Source organism: Brachypodium distachyon, chromosome 1 (assembly GCF_000005505.3).
Source record: "Brachypodium distachyon strain Bd21 chromosome 1, Brachypodium_distachyon_v3.0, whole genome shotgun sequence".
Taxonomy (NCBI): Eukaryota; Viridiplantae; Streptophyta; class Magnoliopsida; order Poales; family Poaceae; genus Brachypodium; species Brachypodium distachyon.
In genome coordinates, this window is record NC_016131.3 from 7,292,255 (window position 1) to 7,312,181 (window position 19,927).

General features: G+C 43.9%; 3 protein-coding genes across 7 annotated transcripts; 1 reads left to right on the forward strand and 2 right to left on the reverse strand.

Moving 5' to 3' along the window:
- Nucleotides 1-169: 169 nt before the first annotated feature.
- LOC100827732 (protein starmaker) lies at nucleotides 170-2,198 on the reverse strand. Of its 4 annotated transcripts, none has more exons than XM_014897727.2 (2): nucleotides 2,039-2,198; nucleotides 170-1,819 (listed from the first exon to the last, which is right to left on the reverse strand). In XM_014897727.2, exon 2 carries the CDS (start codon nucleotides 1,730-1,732, stop codon nucleotides 479-481), a length of 1,254 nt encoding a protein of 417 aa, XP_014753213.1. In that variant the 5' UTR covers nucleotides 1,733-1,819; nucleotides 2,039-2,198; the 3' UTR covers nucleotides 170-478. The 4 variants fall into 4 exon arrangements, with proteins under 4 accessions (XP_014753213.1, XP_014753212.1, XP_010230615.1 ...); XM_014897726.2 differs by having other exon boundaries at nucleotides 170-1,823; XM_010232313.3 differs by lacking the exon at nucleotides 2,039-2,198 and adding an exon at nucleotides 1,913-1,975.
- Nucleotides 2,199-6,657: 4,459 nt separating this feature from the next.
- Nucleotides 6,658-11,091, forward strand: LOC100845028 (CSC1-like protein RXW8). The gene is made up of 11 exons (XM_003559430.4): nucleotides 6,658-6,743; nucleotides 7,183-7,508; nucleotides 7,603-7,749; nucleotides 7,865-7,928; nucleotides 8,044-8,253; nucleotides 8,660-8,851; nucleotides 9,078-9,376; nucleotides 9,465-9,741; nucleotides 9,847-10,122; nucleotides 10,219-10,452; nucleotides 10,567-11,091. Exons 2-11 carry the CDS (start codon nucleotides 7,225-7,227, stop codon nucleotides 10,804-10,806), a joined length of 2,223 nt encoding a protein of 740 aa, XP_003559478.1. The 5' UTR covers nucleotides 6,658-6,743; nucleotides 7,183-7,224; the 3' UTR covers nucleotides 10,807-11,091.
- Nucleotides 11,092-12,043: 952 nt separating this feature from the next.
- LOC100824952 (inositol-tetrakisphosphate 1-kinase 3) lies at nucleotides 12,044-18,511 on the reverse strand. 2 transcript variants are annotated; one of them, XM_003560339.4, is made up of 10 exons: nucleotides 18,133-18,511; nucleotides 15,627-15,708; nucleotides 15,420-15,452; nucleotides 15,140-15,260; nucleotides 14,518-14,610; nucleotides 13,560-13,667; nucleotides 13,273-13,449; nucleotides 13,110-13,165; nucleotides 12,943-13,027; nucleotides 12,044-12,403 (listed from the first exon to the last, which is right to left on the reverse strand). In XM_003560339.4, the coding sequence occupies exons 1-10, from the start codon at nucleotides 18,300-18,302 to the stop codon at nucleotides 12,297-12,299; spliced, it is 1,032 nt and encodes a 343-aa protein (XP_003560387.1). In that variant the 5' UTR covers nucleotides 18,303-18,511; the 3' UTR covers nucleotides 12,044-12,296. The 2 variants fall into 2 exon arrangements, with proteins under 2 accessions (XP_003560387.1, XP_024313263.1); XM_024457495.1 differs by lacking the exon at nucleotides 18,133-18,511 and having other exon boundaries at nucleotides 15,342-15,452; nucleotides 15,627-15,645.
- Between the last annotated feature and the right edge of the window lie 1,416 nt (nucleotides 18,512-19,927).

The following is a 19,927-nucleotide window of genomic DNA, read 5'->3' on the forward strand; positions in this document are numbered from 1 at the left end:
CCAGGGCGTCGTGTCGCGCGATGGGGCGTGTGGGGCAGGGCGGCAATGGTAGCGTGACGCGACCACGGGTCGGGGCGTTGCGCGACGACAGCGGGGCGTTGTGTACTTGCATCGGTTTGTTAAACCCAGACACACAGGCTTCACAAAAGGCGGAAACTAACACCACGAGTAGACATCAGCAAAGCGCTAAAGACATTATCACTACTAATAGTTGGCATTTCAGCAGCAAAGCTTTAGAGCTGCCGAACAGGTATAATGATCCTTCCATACAAGCTTTCCCCAGATCATGATGCACATCATGCCCTCTAGACAATACAAAGCAGCTTCCTATCAAACATATACAAAAAGGAGGGCAGCAATTGAGGTAGTTTGCTTGCATTGCATCTCTTGGAAATCCTACAAACTTACAGGTTGCACCAGAAGCAGCAAACAAGAGAAAGAGAGATGGAGAGAGAGAGAGAGAGAGAGATCCTGATCTTCATTCTGGGAGAACTTCACCTTCACCGATCGCTGTGTTCATGATTTTTGTTGATACATCTAGGTCTTCTTTTTGAGTTCCGTCGACTTTATTTTCCACCTGACTGGAGGATGTGCCACTATCTCCATCCATGGATGTGACCTTCTGGGCATCAGATGAAACCAAAGCCACAGTCCCATTTGGGGGAGAATTCAGCTCAGCTGATGCCAGATCAGTGGAGAGCTGTGTCTGATTGTCCAATGCCACTGCTGAATTTATTTGCTGCTCATGTTGACCTTTCAAAGAAGTTGAATCACTTCTCTCTGATCCAGTATGGTTGCTGGTCAAATTTACTATAGCTGGCTCAGTCTGGCTTTCTGAGACCATGCTGGGAGTGCTCGGATTTGGATTGGAAGATGCATTAGTTGAGGAGGCTCCATATTCCTCAATAGGATTGGTTCCATTCACTCCAGGGCCTCGAAATGTTATTCCATTTGATAAATTGGCGGTGCCTTCAAATATCCTATCCATGCTCTTCAGTTGTTCCTCTGGGAGAGGTTTTGTGATTTGGGCATCATGGTCCACAGAACCTGAGACATTATCACCTCTAGAACTCTTCTCCCTGGCCTTGCGAGCTTCCTCCGCCTTGTGTTCAGGTTCCTGGTTTTCGTTAGAAACTGCAGAGGAAGCATCATCCACGTATAAGATTTTCTCCTGGGCATGATGGGTCAGCTCATCTTGCTGCAATGGAGTTTCATGAGTAACAGCACTAGATACATCATCACCATGGAAACTCTTCTCTTGATCCTCCTGAGACCGCTCCTTCCGTTCTTCGTCCTCAAACACACCCACACCATCAGATCCTTCATCCTTATCAGCAGAGTGCTCACCAGGCTCAGGAAGATCATCATCCTTGTCCAGGTCTGGCTCATCAATGGGATCGTCGTCATGCTCGTCATGCTTGATTTCTTGCTCTATCTCTTCAGTATCTTCATCCTCTATCCGTTCATCTAGTGTTGATGAATCGGCCTCCATCTTTGCCGGCAGGCCCTTCCGGCCCAATCTGACGATATCCCCCTGGCTCTGATCATCTTTACGCACGTCACTGGTGTCGTTATTGGCATCGTTTTCAGTATATGCCGCCTTCTTTTCGTACGAATGCTTTACTTGGTAGAGCAACCAAACAGAGACGATAACCAAAAGACTTATCTGAAGAGCTTTCTTTAGCTTCAGACCTCTCGATCTGTGGTTTCTGCTAGAGCTCTGCCTCAGCATTATTAGACTATAGAGGTAACAGAACCACCTCTAAAATCCAAAGTCTGGTCCTAAATATCTCCAGCCACCAGTTCAACACCTTGAAGCCTTCCTACATGGAAAAAATAGCAATACATAAGCATCCGTTCTTGCTACCACGGGCGGAGGACCCAGTAGGGCAAGGTAGGGCGGCCGACCTACCTTGATTTTTGCCTCAGTTACGGATTGGGGAAGATTATGAAACGGGGAGCTAAAGGGCGGAACCCGTTCGTGGGGGTGACGGGAGGAGAAACGGTCGGGAGCGAGAGAATCGAAGGGGAGATCAACCTGCGGTGGAGGCGCTCGCGCGAGGAGGAAGACGATGGGCGCTCGGCAGCGGGATGGGTGGCGGCGCTCGGCCGAGGAGGAAGAAGATCCAGGGAGCGAGGGGACTGGGTCGCTCGGCAGAGGGAGGGAGGGGGTATAGTAGCCAACTACCGGCGAGGAGGGAGAGGGGCAGAGAGAGGAAGCAGTAAACCAGCTCGATTACACAGTTACACGCAGTAAATTAAAGTTTAGTCCACAGCGTAACCGATTAAGCGCGCAAAAGCTCTCGTTGGTGCGAAAATGCATTGGTCAGACCTTGTTTGCTTATTTGGTCAGGATTATTTGACTTTTGGTTTTTAAGCCATAAAAGTATCTATTTAGATGCTTTCAGCTTTAACTTTTGATATTTTATTTGATATTTTTAGATGATGGTATAAGCAAAAACCTAAAGTCAAAATGACCTAAATAGGAAAATCAAGTGTTTTTTTGGCTTATAAGCCAAAAGAAAAAAAAAACAGTTTTAACCCCAACCAAACAGGGCATTAGACCCTAAGCAGCTACTTCAAGACTGATTGAAAGAGCATTTCTTTCCTAAGTGGTTTTGGTGGTGATGACAACGTGTTGTGTGGACTAATCGTGCGTTAAGTTTTTCAGATTTGATATCAAATGGTGCAAAACGATTCGATGCCCTCAAGATTGGAAAAGAAGCGTAGTGGAGTTTAACGGCGTTTTCGTTTATTGAGTCGTAGGAACTTCATACTATTAAGAGGAAATCAACATGGAAAGATAATTGGTGAATCGCCTTTCACGTACACAAATATACATCTTGCACCCACATACAACCTACCCAAAAGTGAGAGAGATCAATTTTTTAGTCTAGCTGTTGTGCCCGTGTTTGCTCATGTCCGAAAGTTCCGGTGGAGTTCCAGGCGACCGGAACTTCCACCCTACCTCTGGATCAGCTCCGCGATGCTACCGACTAGAGCATGTTTTTCCAAAGATTGGACCAGAGCTGGGCCGGAATTTCCTGTGATCGGCGGAAGTTCCGTCCTGGAACTCACAATGCATAACGTTTAGATTTTGGGAAGTCCATTTAAATAACCTTTCGTCGCCAACGGGTATCTTGCCCAAGCACGAAGCCAAGAACAACCCTCTCTCCCAAGAACTCCATAAGATTAAATCTACTAGATCTTCCTCCTTGTTGATTTTTTGAGGATTGGAGGAGAAGAGTTAGATCTAGGGTTTCACCAAGTCACAAAGTTGATTCCCCTTGTTTCTCTTGTGAATTTTCATTTCTCTTGGACATTTTTGGGAGCCCTAGACGGAAACGGTTGCCTTGAGCTCTCCCTTGGTGTGAGGAGCTCGGGGATTGGATTGGGATCCTCCAATTGAGTAGTGGAGCTAGCCCCGGTCAAAATTATAAGGGTTCGGACTTTGCCCTCAAGGAAGCCACTAAGAGCATGTTCAATGCAAGATACTTAGGGAGGTGCTTGCACAAAGAAAACCGGGTTTTGTCTAAAGCACTGGTGCTTGTGTTCTATATGACATGTGCTTAATTAAACACTTCTAGTGTAGAAATAAGCACTGGTGCTTGAGAATAAATCGGTTTAATTTTGTAGCACTACCTTAAGCACCTTGCATTGAACATGCTCTAATGGAGCTCACCTCACCTTTGTAGTGTTGTGAGAGGATAATAGAGCGAGCCTTTGTGGCGTCTCTCTACTTTGTGGTAGAGCACTCCTCCAAACGGAGACGTACCTATCCCAATCGGTGGAACTCCGGTGAAAACGTTCGTCTCTCGTGTGGTATCATTTTCACCATTTACATTCTTGCTATCTATTGTTGCTTCGGCTATCGCACTTCATACTAGGGTTGCATTCACTTTAGAGAATTTAGTAAATCTTAGGATTAAGTGTTTATATCAGATTCGGGAGCTGTGTGGACACGGATTTAAACTCAATAACAAATACATAATATGTGTTCGAATATATCGTAAACGGTTATGATACTGTAGCAGAGCGATGTCGGACCAGAAAAGAACAATAATAAATGTACATTACGCGCATAAAGGAGACACAAATAATACTTTGAGAATATCCGTTCACTATTGTCCGTTTCTGGTGGCTATACACACATCTAACTCACACGAGATTTTGCACATAACCCCCTATCATTGAGTTTAAAGTGGTTGGTGGAACTTTTTCATGAGCCGTGCATCTTTTATCCAACGACTTGTACGCTAAAAGTTTACACGTTTACACAGAACGAGGATTCTTCGGTTTGTAGTTAGATTGAATAAACCAGGCTCCCAACAAATTTATGTGCACGTGGTCGACGAATTAACCCGGCGGACTAGATGGGAATTGAATTTTGTTCCCCAAATCACCTTCTAGAATGTTTTCCTTCTTTCTCTGTCGAGTTCAATCTGCCAGCAGCTCTGACCTTTTGGACGATCGGAGAGGAGATCAATCAACATTCCACTCGTGCTTTCTTCATATCAGCACTACTCCGTACCATAGATCGACGTGGGTGCAACTTCTCTCGACCTAGCTACCAACACATGCTCTCATATCTAGTCCAGGGGAGTTCAACCTTACAAAGAGGTGTTACACGCACTCACACTGTTAGGCGCAGGGTAGGTCGATCCGTGGCAAGGAATTTCCTGGTTTATTCCCATGCTCGCTAGGTGTACTACATTTGGTTATATCCTGTTCCAGACATGCACGATGTAACTGGTCACCGGAAATTTCTGGAAAAAAAGGAAATTACATGCCACTTTTTGTCTAAGCGAGTAATAGTTTTTTGACAAACATCCGGTGATTCATCGACGGAAGAATTCAAGAATCAGTTGATTGAAAACTCCAAGGCACACCGGTCGTCGACGGAAGAATTCAGGAATCAGTTGATTGAAAACTCCAAGGGCACTGTTTTGGCAACCAGGAATAAAAGCTGGCTCCCTTTAAAAAAAAAGCTGGCATCGATCGGTCGCATCGTCATTGAATAGCACTGGCCTAGGGCTAATGCCATACTACCAGAAGACAGGCATGTCTGCACCGTAATTAAGGACCAGCACGTAGTGCACTATGGCCAGTGGGGCAGTGGCCGGGTCTTCTTGGTCGACATATCGGCGCCACCGAAGCTCAAAAACTGACCAACCATTTCCTTTTTTTTTCCCTGGGAAGTGACCAACCATTTCTACACATATGACGATTTGGCATCTTGAATGGTTTGAACGGTGGTTGATATTAATTTTTCTTTTCTTTCTAATATGTTTTTTTCATGAATCCACGTGTCATCTTCTTTCTTTGTAGTCTTGGTACCCGTGTAGTACCTGTTACTTCTTCAAGTAACCACTACTTAGTTTTAGTATTCATCTCCTTTCTCATTGGTCACTAACTATTTCTTGATACCCGTGAAGTACCCCTTATCGAGGATGCCCTTAGGCTGGTCATAGTGGGGAGTAACATGAGCCAGTAACATGCATACGTTACTAGTATATGTTATTACTTCAATAGTGGGTAGTAACATATTTGTGGTAACATAGAAACCTCATTTATTAGTTCTATAGACTCATTGTATTTTAGGAAATGTGATGTGATAGTACCCAGTTACCTCAACCCTCTCTTTCATCGTTAATAACATGACACATCACCAAAATTGTTTTAGTTGCCACATGCGTTACTCTCGCTAGTATTAATGCATCAGGCGCCGTCTTGGTTTCACGTGGCTAGTGGCTACTATTCACAAGCAACGACATGCATCGTCGTCGTGACCTGTTGCGGTGTTGCTATAAAAAAGTTATATTGATTTTTAGCCAGAGATCTCGATCGTATAAGCTTTACGTGGCGTTACGTGGACAGAGTATATTTTCTTTTCCGAATATATATCACGGCACGTCTCCTATTTATTCCGCGAAAGCGTTCCATCGATACATGCATCAACGTGTAGTGGAGTAAAATATTGCACTCTTAGCTATCTAGCGTGGTCAAAGTTTGGCTCTTCCATGTGAAACGGATAAAGATGGATGAGACCGGCCTGATCCTTGCTGGATCGCCCGGTGCAGATATTTGATCGTGACGGCGAAGGGTCAACTCCCAACCGAGAGAAAGGAAAACTTTAATTTCGTCAGTGCCCATAATCCAAACATCACGGCACTGGTTTATAATTTAGAACAGCCGGAACAGAACACCTTTTTTTGGTGGGTGGGGAGATGGGGGAGAAATCATTGCACTCGTTCTTTTTATTTTAGGAAGAGAGAAATCACAACAGCCTTGGTTGAAATGTTGGGCCGTTCTCCTTGATTTGCAGCTCACAGTATTCCCGTCCTTTTATAAACAGCCCGAAGTTCGCGAAGCCCATCATACGTAGAAGACGATTCGATTCAGCCCATGGATCGGACGGGACGTTACCGGGCCGCTTCCGTCACCCATCAATCAAAAGGAAAAAAAAAGTCGTTACCGGGCCGTGGCACGGGGGACGTTTACGACGAAGACGGCAAACAGCCGCGCCACGTGTCATCGCCCCACGGGACGCACGCGCGGAGGCGGCTGCATGCAGGGACGCAAACGCAACGCGCGACCCCACCCACCAGAAGCGGGGCGATCGATCGCGCGGTTGCCCTCCGCCCTAATCCCCCACACCGGCGCGCCGCCGCCCGTACGCCGTCGTCCAGGGGCACCGCCGGCCACCGGCGCGTCCTTCCTCGCCATCCACGGCACCGATCCAGGTAACACACACCATCTCCTTGCTGGATCTGGTAATTCATTAATTAATCCGGCCCCGGCCCATGCGTATACGTCTTGCATGGATCGCTCTCGCGCAGGCAGAGCCATCTCCTTCCTCTCCGGCCGATTGCATTGCGTTCAATTTAGGAAAGTATATATCTCTGTGGCTACATAATTCATTTCCATATCTCTGTGGCTACATAATTCATTTCCATATCTCTGTGTCAAACCGTATCATATACTCCGTATTTGATAGAGATCGTTCCTAGGTCGGGTACGTCATCAATGCGATTTGCCAGCAACATTATTTATCAATATATGCTCACAAGCACTCTCATACGTACGCTGTAGACATTAAGGGAAATTAATTGCATATATTTTACTGATTTATCATGGATGTGGTTTTTTTTATCGATCTTATGGATGAATTTTTGGATGCAGTTCTTTCATGGGTACATGGTCAGGTAAAATAGGCAGCAGGGGATGGAATTTTCTGCCCTTCTGACCTCGGCGGGCATAAACATCGCCTTCTGCGCGCTGTTCCTGTCGCTCTACTCCATCCTCCGCAAGCAGCCGCACAACTACAGCGTCTACTTCGGCAGGCGGCTCGCCGAGGAGAAGTTCAGGCAGCAGGTCGACTACTTCTCCTTCGAGAGGCTCCTGCCCACCGCCGGATGGATCGTCAAGGCTTACTGGTGCACCGAGGAGGAGATCCGGCGGGTCGCCGGACTCGACTCCGTCGTCTTCCTACGCCTCTTCATCTTCAGGTTTCTGTTCTCAATTCTGAACTCTAATTCCCACTGCTATAGCTTCTGTAGTTAATCACTTAATCTACGTGCGTGCTGCATGTTTTAAATGCAGCATACGCATCTTCTCCATTACCTGCCTTGTTTGCCTCTTTGGAGTGCTCCCTGTCAACTACCATGGCCAAGAAATGAACCACACATATATTCCAGAGGAGTCGCTGAATGTTTTCACCATTGCCAATATGAAGGAAGGATCAGCAATGTAAGTTCTTCATACTTAATTGTCTTCATCAGTAAATGTACTGCAATGTTTTTTTTTCAGTTTTTTAGTAGTAAGTGCAAGTTCTTACTACTAAAAAATGTTTTTCTTTGTGCAGGCTCTGGGTCCATTGCGTTGCTCTATATGTTATAACCATCTCGGCCTGTGTTCTTCTTTTCCATGTAAGACCTGCATGCCCACAATGTTCATGTTACCAAAGATTCTTACCTAAAAGTTCCACCAAGTTCAAAGCAACCACATATATTTTGCAGCTGACTGTAAACTATTACGTCGCAGGAGTACAAGTATATCGCGAGAAAAAGATTAGCGCATGTTACTGGATCACCGCCAAACCCTGGACATTTTTCGGTGCTTGTTCGTTCGATTCCAAAGTCAGGCAACGAGCTGCTTGATGACACTATCAGAAATTTCTTTGTTAACTATCATGGATCCAGTTACTTGTCACATCAGATGATCTATCGAAAAGGAAATCTGCAGCAATTTGTGGTGAAAATTCATTCCACCAACAATAGATGTCTTTCAAAACTCAAACTATTTTGTAATGAGTTAGGTCTTATGAAATTTATCTGAACTAGTAGTTTATTTTGAGGAACGTTAATTTTGTTTTTGAGGAAAGTTAATTTTTTTAGGAACGATTTGAACTAGTTTATGGTGTTGATGGTTTCTGCATTTCAAAATGGTTGAATTTCTCTGTTGCAGTTCACACTTCAGACTTCAGAGTTTTTATTAAAAATATCGAAACCGAGACAATTTACACTTCAGACATAAGCGTTAGTTTAGTTCAATACTTTGGGTCACTAAAAATTCAGGTTAACATCAAGTAGGTCCATATGTGCAAATATTTTACTGACTGCAGAGGTCGTTTCTTAGGCTTCTAAGTTTGTTTCTGCAGGATAATGCAGAGAGGGCATATAGGAAATTCGTGAGGGTAAAACTTTCAGTGTTCGACCAGAATGTGCGGTCCAACTTGAACAGATGTGGTCTCTGCGGCGTACGAGCCTCCTCGTTCCAGCTCTACCGCAATAAGTTTGTTGATGCCAAGAAGTCAGACCTCAGTGATCCGGAAGTAGTTGAAGCTCAAAAGGTAATCATCTTCCTCCTGATCGATCTCATTCGCATTTTTAACGAAAAACAGTCAGGAACATACCATTAATTTTACTGTGCCCAAGAGCACCAGAGAAACACTCTCACAGACAAATCACATTGCTAGAAAAACATATATTGTTGCATACCAAGATAGCTCCGATTTCTGTATGTCGCATCATCGGCATAATAAAACCTCGTGATCATGTTGCCGTTGGATGGAGCAGGACTGTCCAGGCGCCATAGTGTTCTTCAAGACCCGGTATGCGGCGATCGTGGCCTCGCAGGTGCTCCAGTCCTCGAACCCCATGCTGTGGGTGACCAACCTTGCCCCGGAACCGCGTGACGTGTACTGGTCCAACCTGTGGGTCCCCTACAGGCAGATCTGGCTCCGGAAGATCGCCACGCTGGCGGCCAGCGTGGCCTTCATGTTCGTCTTCATCGTCCCCGTTGCCTTCGTCCAGAGTATGATGCAGCTGGACCAGCTCAAGGAGATGTTCCCAAACCTCAAAGGCGCACTCAAGATGTAAGTTCATTGAGTTCAGGTTTGCATGCAGCTGAGCTTATAGCTTCTTCTTGCCTGACTGACGACCTTAATCTTTGTTCAAATCCAGGTCGTTCTGCGTGAGAGTCGTAACGGGGTACCTCCCTAGCGTCGTCCTGCTGCTGTCCCTGTACACGGTTCCTCCGCTGATGATGCGCTTCTCGTCGTTCGAAGGCTCCATCTCTCGCAGCGGGAGGAAGACGAGCGCCTGCACCAAGATCCTCTTCTTCAACATCTGGAACGTCTTCTTCGTCAACGTGCTGTCAGGGTCCGTGCTCAACCAGCTCAACGTCTTGACTAGGCCCAAGGACATGCCGTCTATGCTTGCTGAACTGGTGCCGAAGCAGGTGCGAAATGCCTAATTTATCGTAGAATTATTTATTCGCCCCTTGGGTTTTGGACGAAAAAGAAGGATAATACCTGACTGATTAATTGTTTTGTGCATCAATCAGGCGACATTCTTCATCACGTACGTGCTGACATCAGGCTGGGCGAGCCTGTGCTCCGAGATACTGCAGGTGTACAACCTGGTGTACAACTTCTTCAGGAAATGCGTATTCTGTCACCAGGACAACCCAGAATACGCCTACTCTTTCCCTTACCAGACCGAGGTCCCAAAGGTCCTCCTCTTCAACCTGCTGGGCTTCGCCTTCGCCATCATGGCGCCGCTCATCCTGCCCTTCTTGCTCGTCTACTTCTGCCTCGGCTACTTGGTGTACCGCAATCAGGTGACTGACCGGCCGGCCGGCCTTGTCGTTTTTCGCTTGACATATCAACACTGTAGTTGATTGGATATTGACTGAGAACTGTTGTTGTTGCTGCAGATCCTGAACGTGTACTACCCCAAGTACGAAATGGGAGGGAAGCTGTGGCCGGTGATGCACAACACGATAGTGTTCTCCCTGGTTCTCATGCAGGTGATAGCGCTGGGCGTGTTCACCATCAAGAAGTCCCCCGTGGCCACCGGCTTCACCATCCTGCTCCTCATCGGCACCATCCTCTACAGCGAGTACTGCCGGCAGCGCTTCTCCCGCATCTTCCACTCCTACTCCGCCCAGGTACGTGCATAAACAGAGCAATCTTTCTTTCTTTCTTTTTCTAGAAATTAGTACCAACTTTGGACTGACTTTATTTTTGGTTTGCATGTTCTTGACGGTGTTACGTACGTGTAGGACCTTATAGAGCTGGACAGAGACGACGAGCAGTCCGGGAGGATGCAGGACATCCACCAGCACCTGCTGGACGCCTACTGCCAGACGCCCCCAGGGACCGGCGGCGGCGACAACGGCCAAGTCCCGATCGAGATGATCATGGAGGACCCGGCGCAGGAGGTGTCGGATTCCAGCCAGGAGCTGTGCGACACGGTGCAGGAGGTGTCAGATTCCATCCAGGAGCACATCGACGACAAGTGAAGTCAAGAAACGGAAATACTGATAACTGTATCCTGTGTGTCGTTCCGGCGTCTTGAATCATACCGTAGAGTTAGCCCGGCCGAGAACGTAGTAGCCTCCTCTTGCCCGTCTCCAGGTATATTAACGATTTGTACTGTCCTGCCGCCGCCATTCCGACGCATCGTCGGGAGGTGCTGGCAGGTACAGGTTTGTTTGGAATTTGGAGGGAGCTAACTGTGTAGAATAGAAAATGGTTAAAGCTGTCACGGCCGATGGCAAGCTAACACGTACGAACTTTTATGTCCCCGTTCCCCTCTCAACTCATTTTTAGACATGCCAAGGATTTTCTTTTTCTGGGGAAACCGAGAATATGCTGCAACTCAAGAATGGTCGGCTCGTTTGCTCGTGCCCTGTTGGCTAGTTTATGCAGGGTCAGTTCTTTTCGGTTTTCTAAACTGGCTTCTCCTCTCCCTCAGTTTTCTTGGAGAAGTCACCACCTAAATTTCATTAGACTACCAAATTAGTTTGGTCTAAACTACTTTGAAAACCTAAGTAAATGTGAGATGCGGCTTCTCCAGGAAACTAGGTGAAGGCAGCTTTCAGGAGAAGCCGGTTCTAAAAGTTGAAAAGAACGCACCCTTAGTATCAGTTGATTGATATTTCTCGGTCGATTGATTTTGAAAAAATAAATTAAATATCAGTTGATGTATCAAAATCGAATTAAATATCAGTTGATGTATCAAAATCGTTGAATTAAGATTTGAAGGCCATCATTACTCTCTCACCTCCCACGTTCTATTGTTGAATCATTATAGTACGTCGGCTGATCTCTGACTAAAACCAAGTAACTTCTTAATATCAAAACAGATTTAGTAAACAATACAAAAACATTTAAACCTACATTCAGAAAACATAACTCCCGTCTCCTGGTCAGGTCTCATCATCAACCAGCCTTGCGAGGCCGAGCCCATTTATCGTTAGGCGGCAAATCTTTTTTAGGCAATCACCGGGTGATATTAAGTGTCAATACACTAACACTAGAGGTGCAAAAGGGATAATTAGGATACCCTAACCCTTCTTAGTTCAAACAAATGAACTAGTTGTTCAAAAATAAATGATGCGATTTTAAAATTTTAGTTCATTTGGTTAAACAGGTACAATCAGGGTACCTTTTTGCACTTTTAACTATAACCATCTTTTCTTAGTTGAGAGTCGGTTTTATTTTGTCTTCTCTTCATCTTTTCTAGGCCACCAATTATTCAATCAAGAGCCAGCTAATTAACACTTTTATAGATGCCCTAACTTGGGCGAGCAAAATTTATTCGAGAATGAACAGATGAGTTAGCAAATGCAAAATTAATAATTACAATTCGACTCAGTCCTCGCTGCTTTACCGCAACTACTGATGCCCAACTCTACCACAGATGAGCTGATCGGTCTCCTGACATGCACATTTGTACACACAGTGAATGCGAGACAACATACTGACAAAGAGAAGGGGTCTCAAGTTTTCACCCCTCGCCCGACGTATAGCTTGGTCGTCTCTTGTATTCCTTCTGATCTAGGCTCAGCAGAAAATCGGTGAAAACGTGCTCATATCCAGGCATTTTACCATACCCTGCAAGCAAAAAAAGATTGATCAAAGGAAGCTCACTTATGTAAGGGTATACATAAAATTGTTTTTGGAGTTGTTGAGAACTAGCATAGCAGAAAATGGAAAAATGTGTTGTGGGTTCATGGCAAATTAGCTATGAAACAAGAGCCTCTCCCAACGGTGCAAGCAATCCTAAGTTCTATGTGCAAGGTTTTGGATTTCTTTAAAGTCCAACTGGTTCTAACACTAGATAATATGAAAAAAATGCCGCAATCTTTTCCTCATTCAGCACCTAGCCGAACTATGCTCACACAGTAGCTGGCATGCGAGTGTAACCATCTCATTTGGTGGTGTATCCAAGACAGGTCATGTCTTGAGGATGCCTAAATTAGTAAATTTAGGATTTGGCAACCAAAAGTACAATTTTGACTATTCAAAATGTTCTCAAAGTACTATTATTTATAGAAAATCCAAGAGCTACCATCGGAAAACTATAAGCATAAGGCAGCAGAATGTAATGGCAAGACAAATTAGATACTCTTGAAACAAGTTAGATCACATACCAGGAAAATAGTTCATGTCTATGACATAAAATCGATCTCTTGTCCCATGCTCCCTGATCATATCAATGTTGAACAACCTAAGACCCTGTCAATCAGGCAAAAGATGATATTAATTATACGGTAGCATCAAATCACGCAGAACAAACAATTGCAAGAATCTCTGGTACCAGTCGGCGCCGCAGCTCTCTTGCCAATATCTCGAGCAGTGGTCTTGGAGGAAGTTCTGATGGAGTATGTAAAAGCATCAGCTGGTAAATACTTCTTTCTAATATCAATACCAAATGGAACCAAATATAGTAAGGCTAGAGAAACCGCGACATGGAAGTTTACCAGCAATATGAGGGTCAAGATCTGCATCATCCGCATTAGCTGCAGCACAAGAGACCCTTGGAAACCGGAACACTCCGGCATTATTTGATAGATCACCTTCATCTACATTAGGCAGCGAAAACCTGCGAACAACCCTAATTGCATCCCCGACAATGTAGACTTTAAATAATACACCACCTATAAATGCCAGAAACAGAAGGTTATTCTAGAATTTTTATTTCTGTACTAACAAAGGTTAATCTAGATTTGGAAAAAAACTCCAAGGCCAGAAAAATCAAACAAAGTACCGTGGTTAACAAATTCCTGAAGAACTAAAGGGGGTTCAAGCTTCGTCAAGGAAGTTGGGTCATAAGCGAGAGATAACTCATGAGACTTCGCCACCAGAGGCTTTGCCACTGCACAAAGCATATCAGGTTAACAGGCAATACATGGACAACCAATCTGCTTGGAGCCTCAAAACAAAATTCAGTAATGCCACTAATTAAATACTCCACTAGAGTTAGCCAGACACACAAAGCAAGCATAGAGTTCTTTTGAACTCATTCCAAGCAACAATGTCACACGCTCACCATTATCTGAAATATGCCTAGTTTATATTTCATCAGAACAGGAAGCACTCAAATCAAGTATAGAAACATCCTAGACTCCTTGAAATGATCAAGTCGACAAGTCATACACAAAGCGTGACGATGTATAATTCGACACATGTGCCATCAGTTTTCTTCAATTTACTTTTAGGTTTCATGGATAAGACCAACTTTTATCCATTTAGTTTACCGTGGAGAATGGCTTTGTATCTTTCAAGCTATATCCAACCTGCTACCTACCCGTCTAATGTACAGACTACAGGACTATGTACCACAATTAACAGGACACTTGTATGGACAGATGAACCATGCAAGGAAATGGAGTAAAAATGCTGGAAGATGCACAACTGCTCTGCAGGTACACAATATTCACAGAAGTCAAGTGGACAAAAATGCCCATTCATCTGAGGAACATGGTGATGGTAACTCGAATTTTGTTTCTACAGATACATAGTGCCTTAACATAGCTGAAAAGCGAGAGACCACCCCCACTCAGTTAAAAAGAGAGAACAACATTGCAAATATAAAAATTCTCAGCAGATTCAATAAGAATTGCAAGTCTGGTTATAATGTTAGACTCTAGTTTTCCAGGGAAAAAGCCGCTGGATGCAAAAATGGGTACGGTGAACAGTGGTGAACAGCTAATAAGTAGACTTGCCTAATGGAAGAGATAACCCAGCCCGCATAACTGCAGCTGGTATTGATGATGGATCTGTGTTAACGAATAGCTGCTTGGGAACACCAACTTTACCTGCAAAATGCAACTGCACTATAGTGATCAAATCAGCCTTGAGAAGGTTCCAAGAACCAACACATCGTATCAAACCTCCTAGCAGTGGAGAAAATTCTATGTACAAGCAGATGACAAGAATTTGGTACCAATATATGTGTGCAAAGACAAAAGAGAGACAATTACAAAATCACAAGCTTCCAGCACATTAGGTAACATCGATCAACAAATGTAATTATGTAGTTCCTTCAAATTTCAAAGGGGTCAAGTTGAGAAGAAATATGATGGTTCAGGCGACAAAATAAAAGGCGCATGCCAAAGATACAACAGTAAAGTGTGAAAGTGCCCAATACGCTATCCAACATTTGGCAAAGCATAACACATGCTCTCATATTCATAGAACTAACTGAACTAGCATTTGCACAGATGTGAATATGAGATTAATCCAAAGATAAGTAGCCGTGTTTTGTTAAACCAGAAAAGCAGACGAAGTGCCGTAGCCGTGGCTTCTTCCAAACTAGAACTAAGGGGACAAATCATTAGAAATTACCATGACAATCCGTGAGGTCCAGTTTAGAAACTTCTTGAAGCATAGATTGGCGATTGAGCAAATGTTCAATGGCACCTGGTGGATCAAGAACAGTAACTTCTGGGTGTGTCTCCCTATATTCCTATTAAAGTGATGCAAAACAGTTAATGAAAGTTTAAAATGATAAAAAGACAAAATGGACATGAAATTTAATTAATCATACATTGAACATGTCTCAAAGATATTGAACATGTCTCGCAAAGAGAGTTCAACAGTGGTTAACATATTTTGTATTACTGACCTCCAACCGCCGTTGCCACTCCTTTCCAGTCAACTGCAGAAAATACAATATCATCATTTTGTTGTCAATTAAGTGAAAATGCACAATATCATCATTCTGTTGTCAATTAAGTGAAAATGCCAGACAACAACAAAGTATCCAAATATTTAGGAATCCAAAGACATAATAAAATACGTGGAAATATTAAATATACTCTGTATAGCTAACCTTATGCAGGACAACATCAAAAGGGCCTTGATCTGACAGTGGAAGTTTTTGATCAATTGCAACAAATTGAATGCCTTTTTTCCTGGAATACAATGTAGAAGGATGAGAAGCTACTAATCTGGAAAGAAATGCATACTTCGGTTGCAAACAAAACAGATAATAAATAGGTCTGCAGCACCAGTTGCCAAATAGAAGCAATTAGCAGCCAACCAACACATGGCTTCAACACCTTGATCCAGATTCTATATTACAATATAAAAGCATTTTTTTGCCTATCTGCATTAGCTCCAGATTGTAATTATCTATACGAACCCAGGCAGTAGTAAATCAGCAGTAAATTGTCTTGAAACAAATGCTTACAGATTATATTATAATGAAAGTTAAATAAGCCAGAGGAACCCCATTTAATGAATATTATGAAGGTCGACATTGCTGAATATTTGTTCCACAAAAAAAAATGTAATATTACAATATAAAGCTGATGGGAGCATTTAAAAAACCATCCAGATTACAGCAATGGTGACCACATCATTATTTTAAGTAACTGCAACTTCGTATCATGTGCAAATTACAGCAATGCCATCTAACTGTCAGATGGCATTGCAGGTTGGATTCCCCAAGAACAGCAAGATTGTTTAGCTTCTTATATCATGTTTACTTTGTTATATGCCTGGTAGGATTAAGAATACAAAGAGAAATGTTCGTTTTGCCAGTAACTCAAAGTATGAACAGCTATTCTGACAGATGAATTCACATTCTTATTCAGGGAAAAAAACTTCTTTTAAGTGTGAACAGGAGAATAAAAGGAATTGCATCAGTCCAAAGTCCAAACTAAGCATTAGTGCTGTGCTGATCTGCATGCTTGCTTGCCATAGCCAGGGGCACCAAGGGTATGCAGTTTTTATTCATGCATTGTATAGAAATGTTAACACTTAAGGAAACACATAACTTTGACATGGTGGCATGGAACATAATCATCAGGTTAGGCCAAAAGAGGAATAAACATATTAAATAATGGAGGAATTATTTTAATAACTTCTATATGGTGAATAAGCTCATGAGCAAATAGGAAAATTCTATATGGTTTTCTTATCAAGCAATAGGGGTCATCAAAACTTTCTAGGCTTGAGAGGGGAGATGCCAACACCTGATTTCTATGATGAAGTGGATCATGGCAAGCACTAAAGTAATCCACATGTTAAATCATGTGAGTCCTTAAACTATTGTCAGAACCTTATCACGCCGTACCTACACTATTATGATATTCTGTGATCCACATCCTGCCCTGCTCTAACTGATGTGTGAGCAGCAACATACCTAACAGAAACACGAGATTCTAGACGGATAAAATTGCACCCAGAGGATGATACAAGTTGTTGTCAAGTAAAATATCTTAGTATACAACTATATAAACATGTAAGTGCAATTCGCAAATTGATGTCATATTTTAGATCTCTGGTGTATTGTGCCAGCTTGGATTCCTGAAGTTGCTCCAAGTTTGGCCGCACGCTATTGACAACACAGGCAGCCAAGCACAACAGATAACTATTATGCTGTAAGGTTCCACAAAATTACATGAAAGAAGTATAAACAGGGCATTTCAGTGTGACCATATAGCTTCCTGGATTAGTTCAGGATATACCTAATTTATGTTTATTAGATAAGTTAAGAAAGGGTCGCTATTGGAAGAGAATATAATACTATCACACGGCAAGGAATGCATCGTGTCACTTTCTTATCCCCAAAGAAAATAGCAGCAATACAAAGATTTGGTTGGATGTTATAGACTTATCGATTCCAGTCAGTGCAGACAATGATTCTACAAAATGAGGCGACTCCGATATTTCTATTGAACAACTATATGATTTAAGATTATCTGAAATTGTTAAGTGATTACTGAAACAGATGTCAAGAAAGCCTCCAGTCCTCCACTATTGCAGAATAAACTAAAAGGCAACACCATAGACAAAAATAGACAAATCATATCACGACACTAACCTCGTGGTCAGGAGTTTCAATGTCAAGAAACCCTTTTTTGCCACCTTTTGAACTATAACTTCACACAATAATCACACGTTTTCCCACTTATAATCCCATGTAGCTAAAGTACCCCCGTTCTTGTTTTTTTTTTGCCTCAGCAGCTTGGTAACCTCTTTAACTCGGGGATATGTACCCATAATCTAATCCAGTCAAGGACAGAGGTCAATGGACGAGGTACCACTAACACATTAATAGTATACATTATTCAGCAAGTCTTGAGTGAATAGAAGGATCAAGAATTTCCGCTGATCTTTCAGAACCTATGCAACATCTGGACAAGATTTTTACTGTTCCATCTAAAATTCACACAAACAGACAACAAGGACAGATTCAAATGCTCTCCCTCAATGCACGACATCTTATCAGTTTAACCTCCCTAATTATCTTAACCAATCAGCACATTTCATCCAAAATTTCTTTCTGTACCTTAACATAAACGAAAATCTACCCAGAACTTGATCAGTACCTGGCGAGTCCTCGGAGCTTGGGCTGCAGGAAGCTCTTGGCCTTCTTAGACGTTAGAGCGTACCCCACCACCAACTCCCTCGCGGGCGCAGGTGCCTCCTCCACCGCTACCGCTACCGCTACCTCCGGCCCCGCTTCCCCCTCGGCCCCCACACACCCACCTGACACCATCACCTCCCCCCACCAACACCGAACAAATTAACCCTTAACTCAAAGCCGCGACGCGAACCGGAGGCCGCAACGGACGGCGGCGAGATCGGAATGCAGGGAGCGCACTCGGAGCCCTAAGCCTCGGGACCAAGCGGAGCCCGAGACAGGTGTGCGTGTGAGTGCGCGTCAGGACGACGGGTGGAGAGAGAAAGACAGAGAGAGAAGTGCAGATGGGGGAGCCTGCGTATAAGTAGGCGAAGGACGGGACACGGGAGCAAGTTTGCCTTTGGGACCTTGGAACCGATTAAAACAAATTACACTTTTGCCCTCTGTTCTGTTCTCCATGCCCGTGCGCTGCCATGGCCGACCAACAGAGAGGGAGAGCACCTTAACGAGAAACAATTATTCAAATCAAACTACACTATACACCGCAAAGGCGTACATCTCTTAGCATGGCCGGAGGGCATGGGCGTCAACACTTCAGAATTGTACCATGTCAAGAGAATACACAAATCTCTGAATGTAATTTCAGATATCAGAAACAATATGTCAGAATTCCAGTCTAGCGTGCAGCACCTATCATTTCATCGCCTGCGCTGCAAGTGGACGTCGCTAGGTACTCATCCCTCGCTCTTAATCCAAAAGGAGGTATGTGTTCATCATCGACACATGCCTAGATAGTTATTAAGCTGCAATAGGATGCCTGGTGATGCCACGCCCTTCGTCCAGGACAAAGTTGTTGTCGCTAAAGTGAGCGCTGGACAAGAACGGTTTCTGGTCATAGATTTTGAACTCCTGGGGCTATATTCGGCAGAGTAAATAGAGGTCAAGAAATGGAACTAATGCCAAGGTGGCACCGTTTCTAGAGGAAGAATCATGAGCAAAAGTGTTTCCACCAGGCTATCACCTTGTTCTTCAGGTCATCCACTTTAACCTCAATGTGAGTCAAGCGTGTGGTTGATCCCGACACAATTTGCTCATAGTGCAAGGCGTCCTTCACCAGTGTGTGCAGGAGGAGCAGAAGCAGCTCGTTGTAACCCTTCTTGTAAGTCATGTATTTGTGGAAATTCTGCACAGACAACAGAAGTTCGTTAAAAATTTACAAGAACATTGGCAAAAAGCTAGAGAGGTTTTTGCTTTGAACACAGGACCAAAAGTATTGAGGCTTCCAAGGCAATGCAAGGATTGTCATCTTCACTACCAGAACTCCATTAGGTAACCTCAATTAGGTTGGCAAACAATATAACAGTTCAAGCTCAACACTTAATTTACTTTTTGAAGTGCTTTCTACACCAAATTTCCTTATAGCCTCTGAATATGACTTAACAAATAAGTACAGTGGCCACACCAAACCTCCAAATTCATGATTTACCACGACCTGATTTACATGATCTCCCGCAGCTTTGTGCCCCTCCCCATCAACACAACCTCGTCGTCTCCTTCTAGGTTACTTTTAGGGCCTGCACTGCCGACGCCATCTCCTCACTACTGCACCCCACGGTCCTGTCAGGGTGGATGGGAGATATAATGGCAGCGGGGGGAGGAGCAGTGACAACCCTAGCAGGTGTGCCGACGACGCAATGTAATGTAGAGATCCAACCAAGAATCACTTAAAGGATATGAAATTTGAGATGAGGGACAGACCT

Coding starts and splice junctions, on each gene's coding strand:
- LOC100824952 (XM_003560339.4), bottom strand. CDS start 18,302: ATGGTGTCAGGTGGGTGTGTGGGGGCCGAGGGGGAAGCGGGGCCGGAG. Junction 15,261..15,419: donor AGTGGCAACGGCGGTTGGAG/GTCAGTAATACA, acceptor TCACTTTAATAG/GAATATAGGGAGACACACCC. Junction 13,028..13,109: donor GAGAGCTGCGGCGCCGACTG/GTACCAGAGATT, acceptor CCTGATTGACAG/GGTCTTAGGTTGTTCAACAT.
- LOC100827732 (XM_014897727.2), bottom strand. CDS start 1,732: ATGCTGAGGCAGAGCTCTAGCAGAAACCACAGATCGAGAGGTCTGAAG.
- LOC100845028 (XM_003559430.4), top strand. CDS start 7,225: ATGGAATTTTCTGCCCTTCTGACCTCGGCGGGCATAAACATCGCCTTC. Junction 7,750..7,864: donor ATGAAGGAAGGATCAGCAAT/GTAAGTTCTTCA, acceptor TTCTTTGTGCAG/GCTCTGGGTCCATTGCGTTG. Junction 8,254..8,659: donor GAAATCTGCAGCAATTTGTG/GTGAAAATTCAT, acceptor TTGTTTCTGCAG/GATAATGCAGAGAGGGCATA.